Source organism: Cetorhinus maximus, chromosome 15 (assembly GCF_964194155.1).
Source record: "Cetorhinus maximus chromosome 15, sCetMax3.hap1.1, whole genome shotgun sequence".
NCBI lineage: Eukaryota > Metazoa > Chordata > Chondrichthyes > Lamniformes > Cetorhinidae > Cetorhinus > Cetorhinus maximus.
In genome coordinates, this window is record NC_135893.1 from 107,399,200 (window position 1) to 107,423,897 (window position 24,698).

General features: G+C 45.0%; 1 protein-coding gene across 1 annotated transcript in view; it reads right to left on the bottom strand.

Moving 5' to 3' along the window:
* Nucleotides 1–24,698, bottom strand: part of tmc7 (transmembrane channel like 7) — an 80,463-nt gene that overhangs the window by 44,988 nt on the left and 10,777 nt on the right. Inside the window, exons 3-4 of the mRNA XM_078559170.1 lie at nt 21,511–21,678; nt 10,433–10,515 (exon numbers count right to left, since the gene is read on the bottom strand). Coding sequence (XP_078415296.1) covers nt 10,433–10,515; nt 21,511–21,678 — 251 coding nt within the window. The remainder of the gene's footprint in view (nt 1–10,432; nt 10,516–21,510; nt 21,679–24,698) is intronic.

Genomic DNA, 24,698 nt, shown 5'->3' on the forward strand with positions numbered 1-24,698 from the left:
TTTCTTTTCCCACCTATTTCCATTATTTTTAAATCTATACCTTTTATGCCCTTTTAGTCTTATTTCACCCCACCCCCACTAGAGCTATCTGTACCTTGCGTGTGCTGCCATCCATTCTTAATTAGCACATTCTTTTAGATAATATCACCACCTTCAGCACCTCTTTGTTCTTTTGTCTGTGACATCTTTTGATTATCTGCTCCTATCACTGCTTGCTTGTCCTTACAACCACCCCCCCCCCCACCCCCGCCCCTCCCCCCCACCACCCCCACCTTAAACCAGCTTATATTTCACCCCTCTCCGATTTTTACTTAGTTTTGTTGAAGGGTCATGAGGACTCGAAATGTCAACTTTGTTCTTCTCCAACGATGCTGCCAGACCTGCTGAGTTTTTCCAGGTATTTCTGTTTTTGTGTTGTGACTGGGGGGGGTTGTGGGAATGGGGGGGGGGGGTGGAAGGAGAAATGGGGACAAAGGAGGAATGAGAAGTGGGGGGGGGGGGTGGAGAAACGCTGGCAGGCAGAGGGGAGACCAAGAGAGGGGAAGCTGCAGCCCAACATGAAAGGCAGGAGCCCAACATGAAAGGCAAAAAACCTAGACATAGCAACAGGTAGAATGGGAACAGAACTACACGAAATGGAGGGGAGGCACGCAGACTCAGGAACTCGGGGGCGGCGTTGGGGAGAGGTAGTGTTAGCTTGTTACAGAGGGTAAGGCAGAGGGTAAGGCTTACACAAAGGCTCATGGAGGTGGGAGAGGAGAAAGGATTGAACATAAATGAGGGGTTGCTCAGAGACTCATGGAAGGGGCTAGTGAGGAGGTGGTAGGAAGGACAATGTCAAAGAGTCATAGAGTTATACAGCACAGAAACAGGCCCTTTGGCCCATCGTGTCCATGCCGGCCATCCAGCACCTATCTATTCTAATCCCATTTTCCAGCACTTGACCCGTAGCCCTGTTTGCTATGGCATTTTAAGTGCTCATCTAAATACTTAAATGTTACGAGGGCTCCTGCCTCTACCACCCCCTCAAGCAGTGTGTTCCAGATTCCAACCAACCTCTGCATGAAAAATATTTTCCTCAAATCCCCTCTAAACCTTCTGCCCCTTACCTTAAATCTATGTTCCCTTTTTATTGACACCTCTGCTAAGGGGAAAAAAGTGTTGTTGTCAGCAGTCTGGATGGAATGCTAAAACAAAGAGAAAGACAGTCATAGACCCTGGTTTGGGGTCAAGTAGTCAAGGTGTCAGAGTGAAGTGAGTCCTGGGGTTTTGTGGGCCACATTACAGGGCCATGCATGGCTTGCAGGTCGTAGTCCCACTCCAGGGAGGGGCAATGGCTGGGTGCTCAATTCGGAAAAGGCACTGCTTGGTGTGCAGGGGGGGTCATGGTTTTAATGTTGTTGACCATGGTCATGTCCGTTTTGGTACTGGGCTGCTGATGGGATGGTCAGAGTTAGGAAAGGCATTTGAAGCCTGTAAAGGGGGAATACGGAGGGGGTTATGTGAAACTTTCCTGGGGGTGGGGTGGGGTGGGGTCTCCTCTGTATGTGACCATGCACACAGCCTCAAGATGAGGAGGGTTGAGGTCCACGGTGGACATTGGGACATCTACAGTGATCGGTTCAGGTGGGAGGGTTGGAATATTGACAATAATTACAGGATCCAGGATTATTGGGGGAGGTTGGAGAATAACGGGATGGAGCTCTACCTGCACACCGTACAGTTCCAAGGATATCGGAGGGACAGTGACAGTAACGGAGGGAGCGTCGAAGCTGGTATCGAAGTAGTATCTGAGCACCACCATCTTGGCGCAGTCAGAAATCGAAACTGGAGAATTTGGGCAGGAAGGGTTGGAGTCAGTGTGGGAGGAGCCCAGCGCTGAACTAGCGGCCCCATTTCATGGGGCAGCCTCAAACTGCTCGTACTCAAAACACCTAAATGAAGTCGGAGCAAAGATAAAAGTTGAGGATCTCCTTGAGAAGGTTCCATTGCAGCCATTGTCATTTGTATTGCTATAAAGATAGACTGCAGGAGTCATTGGCCTCACAAAATAGTCACTCCATTTTAACTCTTTTGAGTCCAACCAATTAAACAAAATTAACAAAATGAAGGACAAATTAAAAGCAGCCCCTTAAGTTGGGGAAACTGCAAAAACAAAGACAAAATTTAAAGGAAACTTACAAACATTAGACCAAAACGTGAATAAGAGGGTCGATAAAACACCCCAGTCCCTGCGGTGCCCATCAAGCACGGAAGGCCTCGATAGTGCCGGCAGGCACCACGTGCTCCCCCTCCAGGGACACTCGGCTGCGAACATAGCCGCAGAAGAGGGGCAGTTGGGTCGGATGACCCCCTCAATCGCCCGCTGCCCGGACCTGTTAATGGCCAAATTGGCCAGGCCCAGGAGCAGGTTAACGAGGAGGTCCTCCTCCCTCCCAGCCCCCCTCCGCACCGGGTGGTCACTCCATTTTAGTTTTAACCACACAGGAATGTTAAAATTGGGAACTAAGGAGGCACAATTGCTGCATATATGGCAGATCATCATTGAAAGCCTCTAATGTGCTTTCTCCAATAGCATGCACAACAGGCCAAAGAGCATCCAGTCATAACTCATGCTCAAGTAACCTTTCATCAGTATGCCATTTGAGATTGGAGGAGTGAGTTTGGTAAGGTAGCGGGGAAGGCAAATTTTGCAGAAATGAGAAGGGGCTTGGCTGAGGTGGACTGGAGAGCACTGCTGGAGGATAAAACAGTGGAAAACCAGTGAGAAGCACTAAAAAGTGAGATCCTAATTGTACAAAGTAGACATGTCCCCTACAAAAATAAGAGTGGTACTGCCAAATCTAGGCCTCCCTGGTTGTCTAGAGGAATACAGGGGAAGATCAAACAGAAAAAGAAAGCGTACGATAGGCACAAATAACTAAGCACTGCAGATAGCCTAGATGAATATAGGAAGTGCAGGGACGAAGTAAAAAATGAAGTAAGGAAATCAAAGAGAGGGCATGACAAAAGATTAGCAGGTAAAGTTAAAGATAACCCAAAGATGTTTTACCAATACATTAAGGCTAAAAGGTTAGTTAAGGAAAAGTGGGACCTATCAGAGATGAAGATGGAAACTTGTGTGTAGATGCAGAGGCTGTGGGAAGGGTTTTGAATGAACATTTTGTCTCCGTGTTTACAAAGGAAAGGGAGGATGTAGATACAGTCGTCCAGGAGGAACACCGTGAGATATTGGACAGGGTAGTCATAAAAAGAGAGAGGAAGTACTCGAAGGGTTGAAATCCTTGAAAGTTGATAAGTCGCCAGGGCCAGATGGATTGTTCCCGAGGCTGCTGAAGGAAGTCAAGGAGGAGATAGCAGATGTTCTGAGGATGATTTTCCAATCTTCACTAGATACAGGGGAGGTACTGGAGGACTGGAGAAATGCAAACGTAGTTCCATTGTTTAAAAAGGGATCAAAGGAAATGCCAAACAATTATACACCAGTTAGTCTTACATCGGTGGTGAGCAAATTGGTAGAATCAATTCTGAGAGATAGGATTAACTGTCATGTGGAAAGGACTAGTCAGGGATGGTCAGCATGGATTTGTTAAAGGAAGGTCTTGCCTCACAAATTTGGTTGAATTCTTTGAGGGAGTGACAAGAAGGGTTGATGAAGGTAGTGCAGTGGATGTTGTGCACATGGATTTTAGCAAGGCATTTGACAAGGTCCCACATGGCAGATTGGTCAGGAAAGTAAAAGCCCATGGGATTCAGGGTAATGTGGCAAACTGGATAAAAGGTTGGCTTTGTAACAGGAAACAAAGGTCGATGGATGCCCTTGCGAACGGAAAGCTGTCTCAAGTGGTGTTCCACAGGGCTCGATGTTGGGACCCTTGCTGTTTGTGTTATATATTAACGATTTGGACGTGAACATGGGGGGCACAATTGGGAAATTTGCAGATGACACAAAGATTGGCCGAGTAGTGGATAGTGTAGAGGATAGCCATAATCTCCAAAACGATATAGATGGGTTGGTGCAGTGGGTGGTAAAGTGGCAAATGGATTTTAACATAGAGAAGTGTGAGGTCATACATTTAGGGAGGTCAAACAGTTACAGGGATTACACAATAAATGGGAATATACTAAGAGGGGTAGATGAAGTGAGAGATCTTGACATACAAGTACACAGGTCCCTGAAGGCAGCAATTCAAGTAGACAAGGTTGTAAAGAAGGCATATGGAATGCTCTCCTTCATTGGCAGAGGTATAGAATATAAAAGGGTATAATGTTGGAATTGTATAAAACACTGGTGAGCCCACAACTGGAGTATCGTGTGCAGTTCTGGTCACCGCACTACAGGAAGGACATAATAGCTCTGGAGAGGGTGCAGAGGAGGTTTACAAGAATGTTGCCAGGGTTAGAAAAGTGTAGCTACGAGGAGAGATTGAATAAGTTGGGGTTATTTTCCTTAGAACAAAGAAAGCTGAGAGGTGACTTGATTGAGGTGTACAAAATTATGAGGGGAATAGATAGAGTGGACAGGATAAAATTGTTTCCCATGGTGGAGAATTCTAGAACCAGGGGACATAGGTTCAAGATAAGTGGCAGAAGGTGTAGGGGGGACATGAGGAAGAACTTTTTTTACGCAGAGGGTAGTGGGTGTCTGGAATTCGCTGCCCAAGTTGGTGGTAGAGGCAGAAACTCTAAACTCTTAAAAAGTACCTGGATCTGCACCTTAAGTGCTGTAAACTGCAGGGCTATGGGCCGGGTGCAGGAAAGTGGGATTAGAAAGGGCACCTGGGTGTCCTCGGGCTGGCATGGACAAGATGGGCCGAATGGCCTCCTTCTGTGCTGTAACTTTTCTATGGCTCTATGTCATTAAGGCATCCAAAACTTTTCCAAACTCCGTGGGATTAAGATGTTAAGTGTCAGGCATCCTGGTCATCTCGCTCTGCGTTTGTGCCTCAGCTACAAGGCTGTATCAGCGACAAGACTAGGAGTCCAAATGTGACAGTGGTATGTCATTTGCAACTGGGAGCTTGACTATCTTTCTCCATGATTCATTACTCTGTTATACCTATCATTCCACAGAGAGGAGGAGGATACAAGAATGGATCCTGGGCTCAATGCTGCCTTCTTGATCTTTTTCTGATTTTGCCCCTTCAGGCGTAAACCTTGCTGGGGTGGCCGACTTTCTTGGGCAACAGCACAGCCTGCATTTTGGGCAGGATCCCACCATGGGTTATGGTGATCCCTCCCAGCAGCTTGCTGAGCTTCTTGTCATTGTGGATGGCAAGCTGTAGGTGTCGGGGGATGATGCGGGTCTTCTTGTTGTCCCGGGCCACGTTGCCGGCCAGCTCGAGGATCACGGCCATCAGGTACTCAAGGATGGCGGCCAAGTTGACGGGAGCCCTGGTATGCTCAGCATAGTAACCCTTGCGCGGCAGCTGGTGGATACGGCCAACAGGGAACTGAAGACCGGCTCTGAATGAGCGAGACTCGGCCTTGGCGCCCCCTTTGCCTCCGGTTTTACCGCGACCAGACATCTCTCCCCCAGAACACCCTGATGGTGCACATGGAATGGAGGAGGAAAAGAAGGGCCCAGCACCAGTTAGCACAGTGAGGTTCAGGGTCCAGGGGAGCCCTGGCAACAAGCAGAGAATGAGGAGATTAGACATGTACCACGGAGGTGACTCACTCAACCAAGGGTCTACAGAAGAAGACTCTCCTGCAGATGAGTGACAGACAACGTCACGCACATCTGCGCTTGTCCAGAGAAGTGGTGGGATCACATCATCCACATTCTGCGGATCTAATGCCCCTTGGACTGGAGGACATCCCCTGCCTGTGGCCCTCAAGTTCATCACCACAATCTATTTCTTTGCCTGCAGATCGTTCCAGGGATCCACAGGGGACCTGTGCAGCACCTCGCAGGTTGCCACACGTAAATGCATTAAGGAGGTGACAGATGCCCTATACAGCAAGGCTCATCATTATGTGAGGTTTACAGTTGATGAAGATAGCCAGGCTGCTAGATTTAATGGTTTTGCAACTATCTCAGGCTTCCCTAGAATGCAGGGTGTGATCAACTACACATCTGTGGCTTTGAGGGCTCCCTGGCATCAACCCCTGATTTTTATCAACCGCAAAGTGTTCCACTCCATCACTGTTCAACTGATGTGTGATCATCAGAAGCACATGTACACGCCTGTGTCAGGTATCCTGGGAGTAACCATGATTCATACATCCTGAGTCACTCCCAGGTATCTCACATTTTCGAGGGGCCTCAGCAATTACAGGGCTGGCTGCTTGGGGATAAGGGGTGCCCACTCAAATGATGGCACATGACACCCGTGCATCATCCTCAGAGTGCCTCAGAGGAGAGGTACAACGACGTGCATAACTCCACATGATCCATAATTGAACAGATGACTGACATCCTGAAGTTGCACTTCCGATGGTTGGACAGAGGTGAGCTCTGCAATACAATCCTAAGAGGGTCTCCACATAGTCGTGATCTGTTGCGCCCTTCACAACCTGGCGCTTCAAAGGGGAGGAATCCCTTGAGAGAAAGAGAGAAATAGAGGAGACAGAGCTCCTTGGACAATTAAGAGCTGGAGGGCCAGGAACCTGCAGGGGGAGACGAGGGTCAGTTTCCAAGTGAGGATGCCATAGAAGACGCACAAAGCGGAAGACATGCACGTGCCACATTGATAGCCACAAGATTCCAGGAGGAGTAAGGTGCAAGCCATGGGAGATGACCACATTCTTCCTGTCCCTTAGTGCTATTCCATTGCTCAGAAAGAGATTTAAAACCTGTCACATCAACAATGAGCTCTGCATTGGCACTTGTACCTTCAACCCTCATGATTCACCAGGCCATAATCTCTGGAAAGGTCAGCGGTGAACCCTGTATCCATGTGCTCTGGGAAGTTAAAACAGATAACAGCGTAAAGGCTGCGTCAAAGAACTTGATGCAATCATGGCCACCTTAATGAGAACCTACCGCTTACAGTGATATGAGGGATGGTTGAAGACATCACGATCTCACCAGGTCTTGTGCTTTGGCACTACCACTTAGGTGACATGACTGCAGCTATCCCTTCAGCCCTCGCACTACTCCCAATAAAGATTTTGACACATCCCCCTGACATCACACAACGGTCCCATAATGATCTTGACTGAGGTTAGCATCACATCAATGTGAGGCAATCACCGAGTGGGAGGATGGCTCACCCTCACTATAAGAGGTCACATTAATGTATATGCACGACGCCTTCAAGCGATCAAACCATTCTCAGTGGCATCAAATGTATCTACAAAATTGCATGATTTTCACAGTGATTGAGCATCCATGACCCAGAAGTAATGTTAATTCTTCTTAATTTTCTTAACCCTAATCCTTAGTGCAGCCCTGACATTCGCAGCAAGGTGCAGGCAGTCTGATTGCTACACTCTGCTGTTTGTGATGACTTTGGCGGATGTCCTTTGGTGGCCTGAGGCCTTGAGGGCTCCGGCCTGATAAGGGTCTCCTGCTCAGGGGCAGACGCACCCTGCTCAGCCTGACCAGCTGGAGTAGATGAGGTCACAGGCAGAGGGGATTCTGAGCAGCTGGACACCCTTGCAGTGTCCTGTGTGGAGGCCCCCGGGGCGTCCAGCTGACACTCTTCCTCCCTGTGGGTGCCCAAGGGGCCCTCCCTGACTGCATGAGAAGGGGCCCCGCACCTCCCTCGCTTAGCCACTGATGGATCCCACCAACGTCTATAGCCGAGGGGTGCAGGTTCGAGCACAAATCTGGCAAAACCTGCTGGACCAAGGTCTCCAAGCTGGCCCCCACCCTCCCCATGGTGACCTCGAGGTGCTCGCATGTCAAAGCCACGACATCAGACAGAACGCAGATTCCTCCATCCTTTGCTCTAGTTTGCTGAGTGACTCTCACATCTCTGCCTGATTTCCCACCGCCTGTTGCTGCATCTCCAGCATCGTGTCGGTGGCCACTCGCAGAGGTTCATCATCTGACTCAGACTTAGCGGGTGCCTGATCACCAGTAGTCCCACATCCCAAGTTCCAGAAACCTGGGCTGTCATTGCCTCCAAGTGCTGTGAAGCCATGTCAGTGACATGTTCCCCAGAATGTGACCCCAAGCCTAATCTGTGACCCACCAAGGTGTGTGTTTCTGTGCTGGTGGAGGGTGCGGGTGAACATTGTGACAGATCTTCTTCGGATGGTTCCTCAGCTTCGTCCTCTGAGGTGGCTGGGGCTTATGTTGGCCCTCCTCTTCTGCCTTGACCAGCTGGTGCCTGTAAGAGAGAGAAGACAGAATTAGTTCATGAGCAGGCAGAATACAAGATTACATGTCACTCACTGTGAATGTCAGCAGGTGATCAACTCATGGAAGTCTTATCCATAGCAGGCTGCTGGGAGAAGCCAATCTCGCCTTCCCCACAGGAGCAATCCCTGTCCTTCCCAGTCAGCTCGACAGGATCCTCCTCAAATTTTGACAGCTCTGTAATGTTGGCCGTCCCTCCTCCCAACTGGGATCTCTTCCTCCTGTTGTGGACAAGCTTGCAATGCATGACGACAAAGGAATGTCATGAGAAGGGATGGAGCAGAGGTTGGGAAACATGCAAGCTTCCTGTGTATAATAAGCCCTCCCCAGAAAGGGCAGAGGATGGTGTTTGTGCAGCATGATAGAAGAGATGGTGCTGATGTGAAAGTATCGGTGAGATATCAGTGATGATATATGTGTCCCCCGCTAACGTTGTGAGCGATCCCTGAAGAGTGTAGCCCTTTGAGTGCATAACGTCATGAAGAGACTGAGATTGGAGTGAGCTGAAGATTAACTTGCCCTGGCAGAGCAGATGAGATCATTTATCCTCTTCCTGCACTGGATGGCGTTGCGGAGGCAGTTGCCAGCCATGCTGACCTGACTTGCTATGGCCTCCCAGGCCAGAGAGTGAGGCTGGCGTGCTTCTTGGAGCCGTCCCTGAGGTACAGCACGGTGTTGTCGTGCTCCTCATAACAATACCTCGAGGCAGCCGTCTTCTTCCTCTGGTGCACCGACATCTCCACAGGTCCCCTGCAAGACAGCTGGGCTGGAGAGAGTGAAATGTGCGCGCTTGGGTGGTGTTTAAGTATGGCACGTGGACCTTCGATTCCATTAGGTAACGGTGGGGCAGATGAATCAGTTCAAAAGCCGCCAGGTGATTGGGAGAGATTCTCGCCTATGCATAATTAATTAATTTCCGAACGCATAATCGGGTGCAACTGCCCACCATTCCAACCAGCAAGAAACACACTGCAGAACCTGCCCGCCATGGCACTTAAGTTTCAAAAATGGAGAATTCCATCCTTTGTTTTTCTTTCAGATCTCCAGCATCTGCAGCATTTTGCTTTTATTCATCATTAGCTAATCATCTCCATACATATATTTTCTACATTGCCCAGATTTTGCAGTGAGTGGCAAATATATTAAGAGTCATACGGACTTGAAAGGTAACTCTGTTTCTCGCTCCACAGATGCTGCCAGACCTGCTGAGTTTTTCTAGCATTTTCTGTTTTTATTGCAAATGAATGCTACTTGTTCTTCATTACAATTACACTTGCCCTGTAGAACTGCAATTTGTGTTAATTAGAACCAAAGTAGCACGCGCCTTCTACAGGGAATCTGGAACATATGCAAACAGGGCAATCAATGGCATGTCTCCTCAAAATTGAGGATCCTTACTGAAAATCACAGGCTCTAAACTGAGAAGTGTAAGTTGGAATATTCTAATTCAATGCCAAATCACGTGCCAAAAGCAAAATAAAGAGAAGGAAAGAAAACTGGGATTAAGAGAGTGAAATAAGAGGGACAAAGAATTTAGAAAAAAAGTTTAAAATCTCCAACAATAATTAAAATCTGAAGGAATGAGATTCCATGCTTTTAAAAGTAAATTTTCAGTACCAGATTATTTCATAATTATTAAGACTTATCATAACATTAAAAAAAAATCATAATTCGCTAACACTCCAATGGACAAGCCTTAAAATTTTGTGCTTTGTTTGGTGAGGAACTAGTGGGTAAACAATGCTACTTCATGTCCTTCAATGTTTCATCTTGGCATGATAGTGTTACAGCAATCTGTAAGAGCAGGACAACTTGGGCAGCAGCTTCCTGATTTTCATGATTACTTGTACATGTACAAACTCTGGAAGTTGCTGTCCCACTTACTCCTTAATAGTGGTGATTGCTGGTAGCCTGAATGTTACTTCTACCCCAAAATCTGGTGTAAAGCAGAAAATACACTACATATTCATGTACTGCAGTTATGCAATAATGCAGGCCTGCAATCATCAATTTACAAACAGACAATTGGAGATGGGAAAAGAAATGGAATTAGGTTTCTGGATAATTACATCCTCATGACATGTCTAAACTTCTACCATACTAATATGTGAGAGCACTTACTGTTCCTGAGAAAAGATTAATCATGTAGCTATAGAAAATGACAAGCTTGGTTTTAGGCTGTTCATACACTCTGCATTCTTCAGCTATGAAAAAGAAAAATATGTAGGTAAGATTTTCATTGAGAGGACAAACCACACAGAGAATATTGCTAATAGCAACAACTCGCACTTAAAAGTGGATAAAAGACATCAGTAAAAGTGGTGAGCACAAAGCAAGGTGCTTCCTCATGGAGCAAGAGGAAAATAAACTTAACTAAATCAAATGGTGCAATAACCCAAGAAATTAACTAATCTCCTTTGGGCCATCTTGACATGTGCTTTTTTTGGTCTATTTTATGAAACCAAGAAGCAGGAAGGAAATTAGGAAAACAAATATTTTGCATTTAAGATGGCCATCCTGTGATACTTTGTGAAGTGCACATTAAATTCAAGATTTTGTGCATCATAATTTCTTTGTTGCTTAACACAAAATTAGTTAATCAATTTATAAAGAATATAACTAATAGAAAGATCTACTATAAGCATGGTCTTCTTCATTCTTTCAAAGTGCCTCAATCTTCACAGAAGATATTGCTGTTCTCCCATCAGAGAAAAGGAAGAGAAATATGCATTATGGACAGGGTCCTTCAAAAAAAGAAACTGGCTGTAAAATTGGAACACTACAATGTAAAAACACTTGGTCAGTGGAACTGGTTGCAAATAGTTTGGACAGGATCTTTCTGTAGCTTGGGCCAAGGAATCCCCACCGCATGACCATAGTGAACTATCAGGATTCATACAAGGAGACAGCCACTGTTATCCAACTCTCTCATCTTTGTTAAGTAATCAAGTTTTGTTCATAGCTTTGCATTTGTATAGTGCCTTTCATGACATCAGGATGTCCCAAAGTGCTTTACAGCCAATGAAATACTTTTGAAGTGCAGTCACTGTTAATTGCCTGTGTTGGTGAAAGTTTTTGGTTCCAAAAGCTAAGGGATTGGATGCAAGCCCTTTGAAATGAAAGAAACCTGAGGTAGCAGCTAAAACTTTAACACCAGTATGCCTTCAATAACTTGATGGATAAACACAGAATATATTACAGGAATAAACGTTAAGGATTCTCACATATGTTATCCCTTGTCTGAGCTTTGCCAGCTAACATTTTAGGAAGTATTGGGGCACCAATACTAACCACAGGCTAGAGTAAAGGGAGAAAGAGGAACAAAAAGTGCACTTGCTATATGGTACATTAGCACCATTTTAATTTAATTAGATCGCAGGATTGTAATAGATCTATGAGTAAACCAATCGGCCCATCAAGCCTGCTCCACCATTCAATAAGATCAAGGCTGTGGCCTTAATTGTCGCCTTATCTCCACTTTCCTGCCTGTCCCCCAGAACCCTTAACTCCCTTATTGATCAAAAATCTGTCTAACTCAGCCTTGAATATATTCAATGATCCAGCCTCCATTACTCTCCGGGAAGGAAAACTAGAAATTCTTCCTCACCTCAAGTCTTAAATGGGAGACCCTTCATTTTTAAACTAAGTTCTGGATTCCCCCATGAGAGGAAACATCTTCCAAGCATCAACCCTGTCAAAGTCCCTCAGGATCTTATGTTTCAACAGATTACCTTTCATTCTTCTAAAAGTCCAATGAGTATCACAGAATCACAGAATTGTTACGGTGCAGAAGGAGGCCATTCGACCCATCGTGTCTGCACTGGCTCTCTGAGCATTTTAACTTAATGCCAATCTCCTGCCTTTTCCCCATAACCCTGCACATTTTTGCTATTTAAATGATCACCCAATGCCCTCTTGAATGCCTCATTTGAACCTGCCTCCACCACACTTCCAGGCAGTGCATTCCAAACCCTAACTACTCATTGTGAAAAAGTTTTTTCTCACCTCGCTTTTGCGTCTTTTGCAAAACACTTTAAAACTGTGCCCTCTGGTTCTCGATCCGTTTACGAGCAGGATCGGTTTTTCCCTGTCTACTCTGTCCAGACACCTCATGATTTTGAAAGCTTCTATCAAGTCTCCTCTTAGCCTTCTCCTCTCCAAGGAAAACAGTCCCAACTTCTCCAATCTTTCCTCATAACTGAAGTGTCTCATCCCTGGAATCATTCTCATAAACCTCTTCTGCACTTTCTCCAATGTGTTCACATCCTTCCTATAGAGTGGCACTTAGAACTGTCCACAATACTCCAGTTGAGGTCTAACCAGTGTCTTACATAAGTTCATCAAATCATCCCTGCTCTTATACTCTATGTCCTTATTAATGAAACCTAGAATACTGTATGCTTTACAAACAGCTCTCTCTACCTATCCTGCCACCTTTAATGACTTATGTACATATACACCCAGGTCTCTCTGCTCCTGCACAATCTTTCAAATAGCATCCTTTATATTATACTGTCTCTCTATGTTCTTTGTACTGAAGTGCATCACCTCACACTTCTCCGTATTGAACTTCATCTGCTACCTATCTGCCCACTCCACTAATATGTCAATGTCCTTTTGAAGTTCTACACTGTCCTCTTCACAGTTTACAATTCTCCCAAGTTTTGTGTCATCTGCAAACTTTGAAATTGTCCCTTGCACACCAAGGTCTTGATCATTAATATATATCAGGAAAAGCAAGGATCCCAATACTGACCCCTGGGGAACTCCACTACAAACCTTCTTCCAGCCTGAGAAATACCCATTACCCATTATTCCCTGTTTCCTATCCCTCTGCCAATTTTGTATCCACGTTGCTACTGTCCCTTTTATTCCATGACCTATAACCTTCCTCACAAGTCTGTTGTGTGGCACTGTATCGAGTGCCTTCTGGAAGTCCAAATACACCACATCAACAGCCTTTCCCTCATCAACCATCTCTGTTACCTCTTCAAAAAACTCCAGCAAGTTAGTTAGACATGATTTTCCTTTAACAAATCCATGCTGACTCTTCAGAATCAATCCACATTTTTCCATGTGACTATTAATTCTATACCCGATTTTATTGTTTCTGGAAGTTTTCCCAACACTGAAGTTAAACTGACTGGTCTGTAATTGCAGAGCAGATCTTTACAACCTTTTTTGAACGAGGGAATGATGTTTTCAATTCTCCAGTCCTCCGGCACCTCCCCCAAATCCAAGGAACATTGAAAGATTATTGCCAGTGCCTCTGCAATTTCCACTCTCACTTCCTTCAATATCCTTGGATGCATCTCATCTGGTCTCAGTCCCTTATCAACTCTAAGTACCGACAGCTTATCCAACACCTCCTCCTTATCAATTTTAAACCCTTAGTGTGATGGAGTTTCCTCCTCTGTCACCATGGCCTGGGCAGCATCTATCTCGTAGGTAAAGACAGATACAAAGTATTTATTTAACACCTCAGCCAAGCCTCCTGCCTCTATGTGTAAATCCCCTTTTTGGTCCCTAATCAGCCCTACTCCTCCTTTTACCACCCTTTTACTATTGATGTGCTTATGCTTTGGGATTTCCTTTTATGTCAGCTGCCAGTCTTTTTTCATAATCCCTCTTAGCTTCTCGTATTTGCTTTTCCACATCCCTCCTGAACCTTCTGCATTCAGCTTGGTTCTCAATTGTATTTGCTACCTGACACCTGTCGTAAGCACACTTTTTCTTCTTTAACTTAATTTCTATCTCTTTTGTCATCCAGGGAGCTCTGGATTTGTTTGTCCTACCCTTCCCTTTTGAGGGAACATACTTTGACTGTGCCCAAGCCATCTCCTCTTTGAAGGTAGCCCATTGTTCAGCTACTGTTTTTCGTGCCAACCTTTGGTTCCAGTCTATCTGGCCCAGCTCCGATCTTGCTCCATTGAAGTCCGCTCTGTGCCAGTTGATTATTCTTACTCTGGATTGACCTAGTATAGCCCCAACCTGCTCAACCTTTCCTCATAAAGAAACCCCTTCATCCCAGGAATCAGCCTAGCAAACCTTCCCTGAACAGCTTCCAATGCAAGTATATCCCTCCTTAACTAAGGAGACCAAAATTCTACACAGTATTACAGGTACAGTCTCACCAATGCCCTGTACAGCTGTAGCAAGGCTTCCTACTTCTATACATCAATCCCTTTGCAATATAAGCCAATATTTCATTTGCCTTCTTAATTACTTACTGTACCAGAATGCTGTTTGAGATTCATGTGCGAGGACACCCAGATCCCTATGTATTGCAGCATTTTGCCGACTCTCTTCTTTTAAATAATATTCTACTTTTCTATTCTTCCTGTCAGAGAGGACAACCTCACATTTCCCACATTATACTCCATCTGCCAATTTTTGCGCACTCACTTAACCTATCTATATTACTTTGCAGACTTTTTATATCCTCCTCACAACTTACTTTTCGATATATTTTTGGCCGGGATTTTCTGTACCGGCTAGCGCGAGCGTATTTGGCAGCGTGAGTGAACAATATGGCGAGAAGACCAAAAATTGGTTTCACAACGTCGTGAAACCAGTTTGCGATCGTTCACTCAGCCTGTTGATGGCAGGCCACGTTTCCCATCATCGGACAGGGGAACCTCATTATAATACATCTGCATATCATTATAAGGCCAGACCCCCTCACCCCCCCGGCTGGGTCATCTGCCCACGTTAGTGAGAAAACACTGTAAAGCAGAGCTGTGTCCTGGCACCAACTCTCTTCGGTATATTTTTCTCCATGTTGCTGTTGCACGCTTTTGGCGACTCAAATGAGGGTGTCTACTTGCATGCCAAAGCTGAAGGTAAGCTGTTCAACTTTGTAAAACTGCATGTCAAGACCAAAGAGTGTAATATCCTAGTCCATGAGTTGCTGTTGCTGATGATGCCATACTGGCATCCCATACTGAAGCTCACTTGCAACAGCTTGTAGATCAGTTCTCCTGGGCCTGCAAGGAGTTTGGACTAGCAATCAGCATCAGGAAGACCAAAGTTATGGACCAGGATGTAGGGACTCCACCTTCCATCAACATCGGCAACCTCACTCTGGAGGCTGTTGGCAGCTTCACACACCTTGGATCAACAATTACCAGCAACCTGTCCCTTGTTGTCAGGATGTTATCAGTACGAGGATTGCCAAGGCCACAGTTGTCAATGTCAAAGTTGAGAGGTCGAGTGTGGATCAACGCCAAACTAACCGAAAATACAAAGCCCCATGTGTACCAGGCTTATGTTCTCAGCACCCTCCTTTACAGTGGCGAAGCACAGACAACTTACACATGCCAAGAAAAGCTTCCACCCCCACTGCCTCAGATGAATTTTGGGCATAAGACCATAAGACATAGGAGCAGAAATTAGGCCATTCGGCCCATCGAGTCTGCTCCGCCATTCAATCATGGCTGATAAGTTTCTCAACCCCATTCTCCCGCCTTCTCCCTGTAACCTTTGATCCCCTTACCAATCAAGAATCTATCTATCTCCATCTTAAATACGCTCAATGACCTGGCCTCCACAGCCTTCTGTGGCAATGAATTCCATAGATTCACCACTCTCTGGCTAAAGAAGTTTCTCCTCATCTCTGTTCTAAAAGGTCTTCCCTTTACTCTGAGGCTGTGCCCTCGGGTCCTAGTCTCTCCTACTAATGGAAACATCTTCCCCACGTCCACTCTATCCAGGCCTTTCAGTATTCTGTAAGTTTCAATCAGATCCCCCCTCATCCTTCTAAACTCCATCGAGTATAGACCCAGAGTCCTCAAACGTTCCTCATATGTTAAGCCTTTCATTCCTAGGAGCATTCTCGTGAACCTCCTCTGGGCCCTCTCCAGGACCAGAACAACCTTCCTGAGATACGGGGCCCAAAATTGCTCACAATATTCTAAATGTGGTCTGACCAGAGCCTTATAAAGCCTCAGCAGCACATCCCTGCTTTTATATTCTAGTCCTCTAGAAATAAGTGCCAACATTGCATTTGCCTTCCTAACTACCGACTCAACCTGCAAGTTAACCTTAAGAGAATCCTGGACTAGGACTCCCAAGTCCCTTTGCACTCCAGATTTCTGAATTCTCTCCCCATTTAGAAAATAGACTATGCCTCTATTCTTCCTACCAAAGTGCATGAGCCTCACACTTCCCCACATTGTATTCCATCTGCCACTTCTTTGCCCATTCTCCTAACTTGTCCAAATCTTTCTACAGCCTCCCCGCCTCCTCAATACTACCTGTCTCTCCACCTATCTTTGTATCATCTGCAAACTTAGCCAGGATGCCCTCAGTTCCTTCATCTAGATCGTTAATGTATAAAGTGAAAAGTTGTGGTCCCAACACTGACCCTGCAGAACTCCTCTAGTCACCGGCCGCCCTCCTGAGAAGGACCCCCTTATCCCCACTCTCTGCCTCCTGCCAGACAGCCAATCTTCTATTCATGCTAGTATCTTGCCTCTAACACCATGGGCTCTTATCTTACTGAGCAGCCTCCTGTGCGGCATCTTGTCAAAGGCCTTCTGGAAGTCCAAGTAGATAACATCCATTGGCTCTCCTTTGTCTAACCCACTAATTACCTCCTCAAAGAATTCCAACAGATTTGTCAGGCATGACCTCCCCTTGATGAAACCATGCTGACTTTGCCCTATTTTACCATGCACTTCCAAGTATTCTGAAATCTCATCCTTAATAATGGACTCTAAAATCTTACCAACGACCGAGGTCAGGCTAATCGGCCTGTAATTTCCCGTCTTTTGCCTCACTCCCTTCTTAAACAGGGGGGTTACATTAGCGATTTATCACCAGGCATCCCCTGGCAGGACAAAGTGCCGAATATGAAAGTACATCAGCGTGCAGGGAGCCTCAGCGTGTTTGCTCTCGAGTCAATGGTGACTCCAATGGCTGGGTCATGTGAGCTAAATAGATGATGGCCGTATCGCCAAAGATATGCTCTATGGTGAGCTTGCTATCTACACAAGATCAGCAGGTCGCCCACGTCTTCAAGGGTGTCTGTAAGCAAGACCTCAAGTTGACTGGGATTGGAGTCGATGCATGGGAAGTCCTTTCTGCTGACTGGAATGCCTGGAGACAAGCAGTCTCCAGAAGGGTGTGGAAAAAGCAAAAGACAAAAGAAATGGCCAGATGGCAAAAAAGGATCCCGCTGGAAGGAAAAAACATCAATCGACCTTGGACCAAGCCAGTCATCTGTGTCAGCTGCAGAAGGGATTGCCACTGTCGAATCAGCCTCCACGGCCACAATAGGTGATGTCCAATACAGAACTGAGATGCACCCTGGGCGCAGTCCATCGTCTCCCAAAATGGGCGGATGCCAGATGGATATTATATCATACTCATTTATTTCTATCTTATGTATTAATTCATCTATCTTGTTACAAATGCTGCATTGATTCAGATAAAGATCCTTTAATTCTGTCTTTTTGTCACTTTTCCCTATTCTGACCTTATTTGCTGGTGTACTCTTATGTTTGTATGCTTTGTTCCTTCATGTCATACTCTGGGTATCATTACCAACATTACTACCCTGCATTATTGCCTGTCTTTTCCCTTTAATTTCCCAAATCTCCCCTTACATGGACCAGCATCCCAACCCACCATGTTCCTTGGTCATCAGTAAGGATCCGAGTGGACATTAATGACACATTGATATGTTATATGCGAACGTGGAACTGTCACCAATCCGAGACCAAACATGTGTAGATTAGAAGCAAGACAGATATTAACAATGTGCCAAAACTGAGGCATGGTAAGCAACAACCGAAGAACATTATTGCAGAAATATCCCCAGGGTGGTGGCTACTACACTGTATTTATTTAGAGAGTCATAGATTCATACTGGTCTAAGCACAGAAAAAGGCCCTTCGGCCCATCAAGTCTGCACCGGTCAAACAAGTACCTAACTATTCTAATCCCATTTTCCAGCACTAAGCCCATAGCCTTGTATGCCATGGCATTGCAAGTGCACACCCAAATATTTCTTAAATGTTATGAGGATTTCTGCCTCTGCCACACTTTCAGGCAGTGAGTTCCAGATTCCCACCACCCTCTGGGTGAAAAAATTGTTCCTCGCATGCCCTCTAAACCTCCTGCCCCTTACCTTAAATCTATGCCCCTGGTTAATGATCCCTCCACCAAGGGGAAAAGTTCCTTCCTGTCTACCCTATCTATGCCCCTCATAATTTTATACATCTCAATCATGTCCCCCCTCAATCTCTCCTGCTCCAGGGAAAATAACCCCAATCTATCCAACCTCTCCTCATAACTAAAACTCTCCAGCCCAGGCAACACTCTCTCTAGTACAATCACATCCTTCCTATAATGCGGATTCCAGAACTGCATGTAATACTCTAGCTGTGGCCTAACCAGTGTTTTATACAGTTCCAGCATAACCTCCCTGCTCTTATATTCTATGCCTCAGCTAATAAAGGCAAGTATCCCAAATGCCTTCTTAACCACCTTATCAACCTGTCCCACTACCTTAAGGGACATGCACACCAAGGTCCCTCTGATCCTCGGTACTTTCCAGGGTACTACCATTCATCATGTATTCCCGTGCCTTGTTTGTCCTGCCCAAGTGCATCACCTCACATTTATCCAGATTAAATTCCATTTGCCACTGATCAGCCCATCTGACCAGCCCATCTATATCCTGTAATCTAAGGCTATCCTCCTCACTATTTACCAACCCATCAATTTTCATGTCAACTGCAAACTTACTGATCAACCCTCCTACATTCAAGTCTAAATCACTTATATATACCACAAACAGCAAGGGACCCAACACCGATCCCTGTGGAACCCCACTGGACACAGGCATCCAGTCACAAAAACATCCCTCGACCATCACCCTCTGCTTCCTGCCACTCAGCCAATTCTGGATCCAATTTGACAAATTGCCTTGGATCCCATGGGTTCTTACCTTCGTTATCAATCTCCCATGAGGGACCTTCTCAAAAGCCTTGCTGAAGTCCAAGCAGACCACGTCAAACGCATTGCCCTCATCTACACACCTGGTCAACTCTTCGAAAAATTCAATCAAATTGGTCAGACATGACCTCCCCTTAACAAAACCATGCTGAATGTCCTTGATTAATCCCTGCCTCTCCAAGTGTAGATTAATTCTGTCTCTCAGAATTGCTTCCAATAGTTTCCCCACCACTGAGGTTAGACTGACTGGCCTGTAGTAACCTGGTTTATCCCTTCCTCCCTTCTTGAATAACGGTACCACATTGTCTGTCCTCCAGTCCTCTGGACCTCTCCTGTGGCCAATGATGTATTTAAAAATTATTGCCAGCACCCCTGCTATCTCCTCCCTTGCCTCACTCAAGAGCCTGGTATACATTTCATCCGGGCCTGGAGATTTATCTACTTTTCAGCCTGCCAGACCACTTAGAACCTCCTCCCTTTCTATGCTAATTTCTTTAATTATATCACAGTCCTTCTGCCTGATTTCCATACCCACGTCGTCCCTCTCACTTGTGAACACCGACACAAAGTATTCATTTAGAACCCTACCACACACAAATTACCACTATGGTCCTTAATGGGCCCTACTCTTTCCCTAATTATCCTCTGACTCTTACTGTACTTGTAAAGTAACTTTGGATTTTCCTTTATTTTACCTGCCAATGTTTTTCCATGCCCCCTTTTTGCTCTCCTAATTTCCTTTTTAAGTTCCCCTTACACATTCTATACTCCTCCAGGGCTTCCGCTGTTTTGAGCCCTCGGTATCTGTCATACGCCTCCCTTTTTCTCTTTATCCAATTCTGTATATCCCTCGACATCCAGGGTCCTGGATTTGTTGGTCCCACCCTTTGTCTTTACTGGAATATGTTGGCCCTGTACTCTCCCTATTTCCTTCTTGAATGTGTCCCACTGCTCTGACGCAGATTTACCTAAAAGTAGCTGCTCCCAGTCCACTCTGGCCAAATCAAATCTGATCTTATTAAAATCAGCCTTCCCCCAATTTAGAACTCTGATTTCTGGCCCATCCTTGTCCTTTTCCATAACAACCTTGAATCTAATGAAGCTATGACCACTATCTGCAAAATGCTTCCCCACTGATACGTCTACCACTTGCCCGGCTACATTCCCTAAAATTAAGTCCAGGACCGCCCCCTCTCTTGTAGGACTTTCTACATACTGGCTTAAAAAGCTCTCCTGGATGCATTTTAAGAATTCCGCTCCCTCTAAACCTATCACACTATGACTAAACCAGTTAATGTTGGGAAGTTGAAATCCCCCATTATTACTACCCTATTATTTTTACACTTCTCTGAAATTCGCCTGCATATCTGCTCTTCTATTTCGTTCTGACTGTTTGGGGGCCTATAGTACACTCCCCACAATGTGATTGCTCCTTTTTTGTTTTTCAGTTCTACCCATATGGTTTCATTTGAGGAGCCTTCGAAGATGTCATCCCTCCTTACTGCTGTAATAGATTCCTTGATCAATATTGCGATACCTCCTCCTCTTTTACCTCCTTCCCTGTCTCGCCTGAAAATCCTATATCGTGGAATATTGAGCTACCAATCCTGCCCCTCTCTCAACCATGTCTCTGTGATAGCAATGACATCATACTTCCATGTGTTAATTTGTGCCCTCAACTCATCTGCCTTATTCGTCAGACTCCTTGCATTAAAATAAATACCATCCAACCTTGCCAAGCTCCCTTGTGCTTTAACTGGCCTATAATTTCTATGCCTTCCAGACTCACTTGCTCTCTCTTCTAATTTTGGCTGTGCATCTCCCCCTGCTGAACCTCCTCTCAGGATCCCCTCCCCCTGCCAAGTTAGTTTAAACCCTCCCCTTTTTAACAAGGAAAAAGATTTTTCTGTCAGTTGCGTGGAAAACAGCTGCTGACAGCACGAGGAAAATAAAGGAAGGTGTGGGCTACAATTAGAACATATATAGAATGGAATGGGAAAGACACTAGCAGCCCCATGGCACTCATTTTGTGATTCTCGTCAATTTCATTTTCCTATGAGAAGTCAGCAACATCTTATCTGCATGTGAAGGTTGAAAAATATAAGTCAGATTGTTCTTGTATCAACGGATCTATGAGCAGTTGCTTTTGATTGGGTCACGTGTTTAGCAAGCACTATGATTAACTCAAGTTTCCAAAAACAAAATCTGCATTCCCAAGTATAACATACATTAATTACCTACGACAAAGGAGGAAACTTTGACATGCGTAACGTTTACAGCTTCATGGTTTGAAATGATCATCGGAAGTGTGACAAAAGTAAACATTAATAGAAACATCACAAAATTCAACGCCACCAGAAAACGCAGAAAAGAGAAGTAAGATTGGATTCCGGTGCCAAATTTGCCTGAAAGATAAAAAGAAAAGTCAAAGTAATTCAAGAATCAGTTAGGAACACAAACAGGTGTAGGCAATTTTGAGCCTGTTCTGTCACTCAATTATATTATGGATGACATGCATCTCAACTCCATTTACCTGCCTTGATTTCATATCCTACCATTGGCTTACCTAACAAAAATCTATCAATCTCAATTTTTAGAATTACCAATAGACCTAATCTCAACAGCTATTTTGGGGGAGTTCCCAAGTATGCAAGGGAGTACAAGCCTAGTCTATGCAGTCTGTCCTCATAATTTAACCCTTTTAGCAATGATATCATTCCAGTGAATCTGTGCTGTAGTCAATATATCTTTCCTGATGTGTGGTGCCCAGAACTGAATACAATATTCCAGATATAGTCTGACCAGAACTTGATACAGCTGTAGCACAACTTCCACTCTTTCGTATTTTAGGTCCCTTGAGATAAAGGTTACCATTCCTTAAGACTTTTCAAAATTATTCTTTGCACTTATCCACTAACTTGACCCCTAAATCTCAGTGCTCCTGTACAATTCCTAGCCTCTCACCATTAAGGGAATACTCTGATCTGCCTTTCTCGGATCCAAAATAGATGACCTTACATAAACACGTGAGGGACCCATCCATAACTGATGGCCTTAGACAACTGGATTTCAGAACACTTTTTTGCAAAACCGTTTAGTTCAAAATGATCAACATGGATCAATGTTAGCACCACCATGGTTCTTTGGCAGTGGAACAGACACTGAATTAGAGAAAAAGTCACAACTGAATCATTGATGGTTACAGCACAGAGAGAGGTCATTTGGGTCTTGAGCCTGGACCGGCTCTCCCACTAGCTAGTCCCACTCATCTGCCCTTTCTCCATAGTTTTGCACAATTTTGCTCTTCAGCTACTAATTCAATTCCCTTTCGAAAGCCACAATTGGATCTGCCTCCACCTCTTCAGGCAGTGTATTCCAGATCATAACCACTTGCTGCACAAAAATGTTTTACATCATGTTGCCCATAGTTCTTTCACCAATTACTTTGAATCAGGGTCCTCTGATTTTCGACCATTCTATCAATGGGAACAGTTTCTTTCTATGTACTGTCTAAATTCCTCATAATTTTGAATATCTTTATCAAATCTCCTCTCCATATTCTCTTCACTAATGAGAACAACCTCAGCTTCTTCAATCTATCCATGTAACTGAAATTCAAAACTCCACAACCTTCACAACTGAATGCCCTACAGTCACTACAAACTGCAAACAACTTGTCTCTCCAAAGGGTTCTTATTACTACACTCAATTTTAGTATTTAAATAGAATCAAGTTGATAATTAAAGGGAATGATTCACACTATATATCATTGCAAAAGTTATTTCTCAGACATTGGAAGATTAATTTTGTAAACTTGCATTATTCTTTCTCTTGCACCTTATTGAAACATAAACTCAAATATCTTTCGGTTTTGGCTGAATTCGCAATCCTGCTCATAGCAGTTACTTGATTTTTTTCTTTAAAATAGGTAAACTCTCCTCCCCAAGACAGAAAATCTGTACCTTTGAACTTTATCACCATGATAATGCAAGAATTCCTGCCTTAAAATTAAGTTTATTGTACAAAACTACAATCTGTTTGCCAATATTTGCAGGGATGTGGGAAAAGAGCAGGGGAGTGATGGGGTTAATTGGATAGTTCTTTCAAAAAAACCAGCACAAACACAATGGGCCAAATGACCTCCTTCTGCGCTATAATATTCTGTGATTCTATGAACCCTCGTCCCTGGGACCCATTCTCATAAATCTTTTACATCCCACAACCAATTGACCAGATCTAAACTCTGGTCCAGTCGTGAATGGAAGTGGACAATTAAACAACTCACTGAAAGAGGAGGGTCCACAAATATCCCCATCCTCAATGATGGAGGAGCCCAGCACATCAGTGCAAAAGATAAGGCTGAACCATTTGCTACAATCTTCAGCCTGAAGTGCCGAGTGAATGATCCATCTCGGCCTCCTCCGGAGGTCTCCAGCTTCACAGGTGCCAGTCTTCAGCCATTTCGATTCACTCCACGTGATGTCAAGAAACAGATGAAGGCACTGGATACTGCAAAGGCTATGCGCCCTGACAATATTCTGGCAATAGTACTGAAAACCTGTGCTCCAGAACTTGCCACGCCCCTAACCAAGTTGTTCCAGTAGAACTGCAACACTGGCATCTACCTGGCAATGTGGAAAATTGCCCAGGTATGCCCTGTCCACAAAAAGCAGGACAAATCCAACCAGCCAATTACCACCCCATCAGCCTACTCTTGACCATCAGCAAAGTGATGTAAAATGTCATCAACAGTGCTATCAAGCAGCACTTACTCAGCAATAACCTGCTCACTGACACTCAGTTTGGGTTCTACCAGGTCCACTCAGCTCCTGACCTCATTACAGCCTTGGTCCAAACATGGACAAAAAAGCAAAAGTCAAGAAGCGAGATGAGAGTGACTGCCCTTGACATCAAGGCTGCATTCCACCGAGTGTGGCATCAAGGAGCCCTAGCAAAAGTCAGTGGGAATCGGGGGAAAATTCTCCACTGGTTGGAGTCATATCTAGCACTAAGGAAGATGGTTGTGGTTGTTGGAGGTCAGTCATCCCAGTCCAGGGACATCACAGCAGGAGTTCCTCAGTATAGTGCCCGTGCCCAACCATCTTCAGCTGCTTCATCAATGACCTTCCCTCCATCATAAGGTCAGAAGTGGGGATGTTCGCTGATGGTTGCACAATGTTCAGCACCATTCACAGCTCATGTACTGAGGCAGTTCATGTCCATATGCAGCAGGACTCAGACAATATTCAGGCTTGGGCTGATAAGTGGCAAGTAACATTTGTGGCAAACAAGTGCCAGGCAATGACCATTTTCAACAATAGAGAATCTAACCACCTCCACTTGATGTTCAATGGCATTACCATTGCTGAATCCTCCACTATCAACATCTTGGCTGGGGGGGGTTACCATTGATTAGAAACTGAAC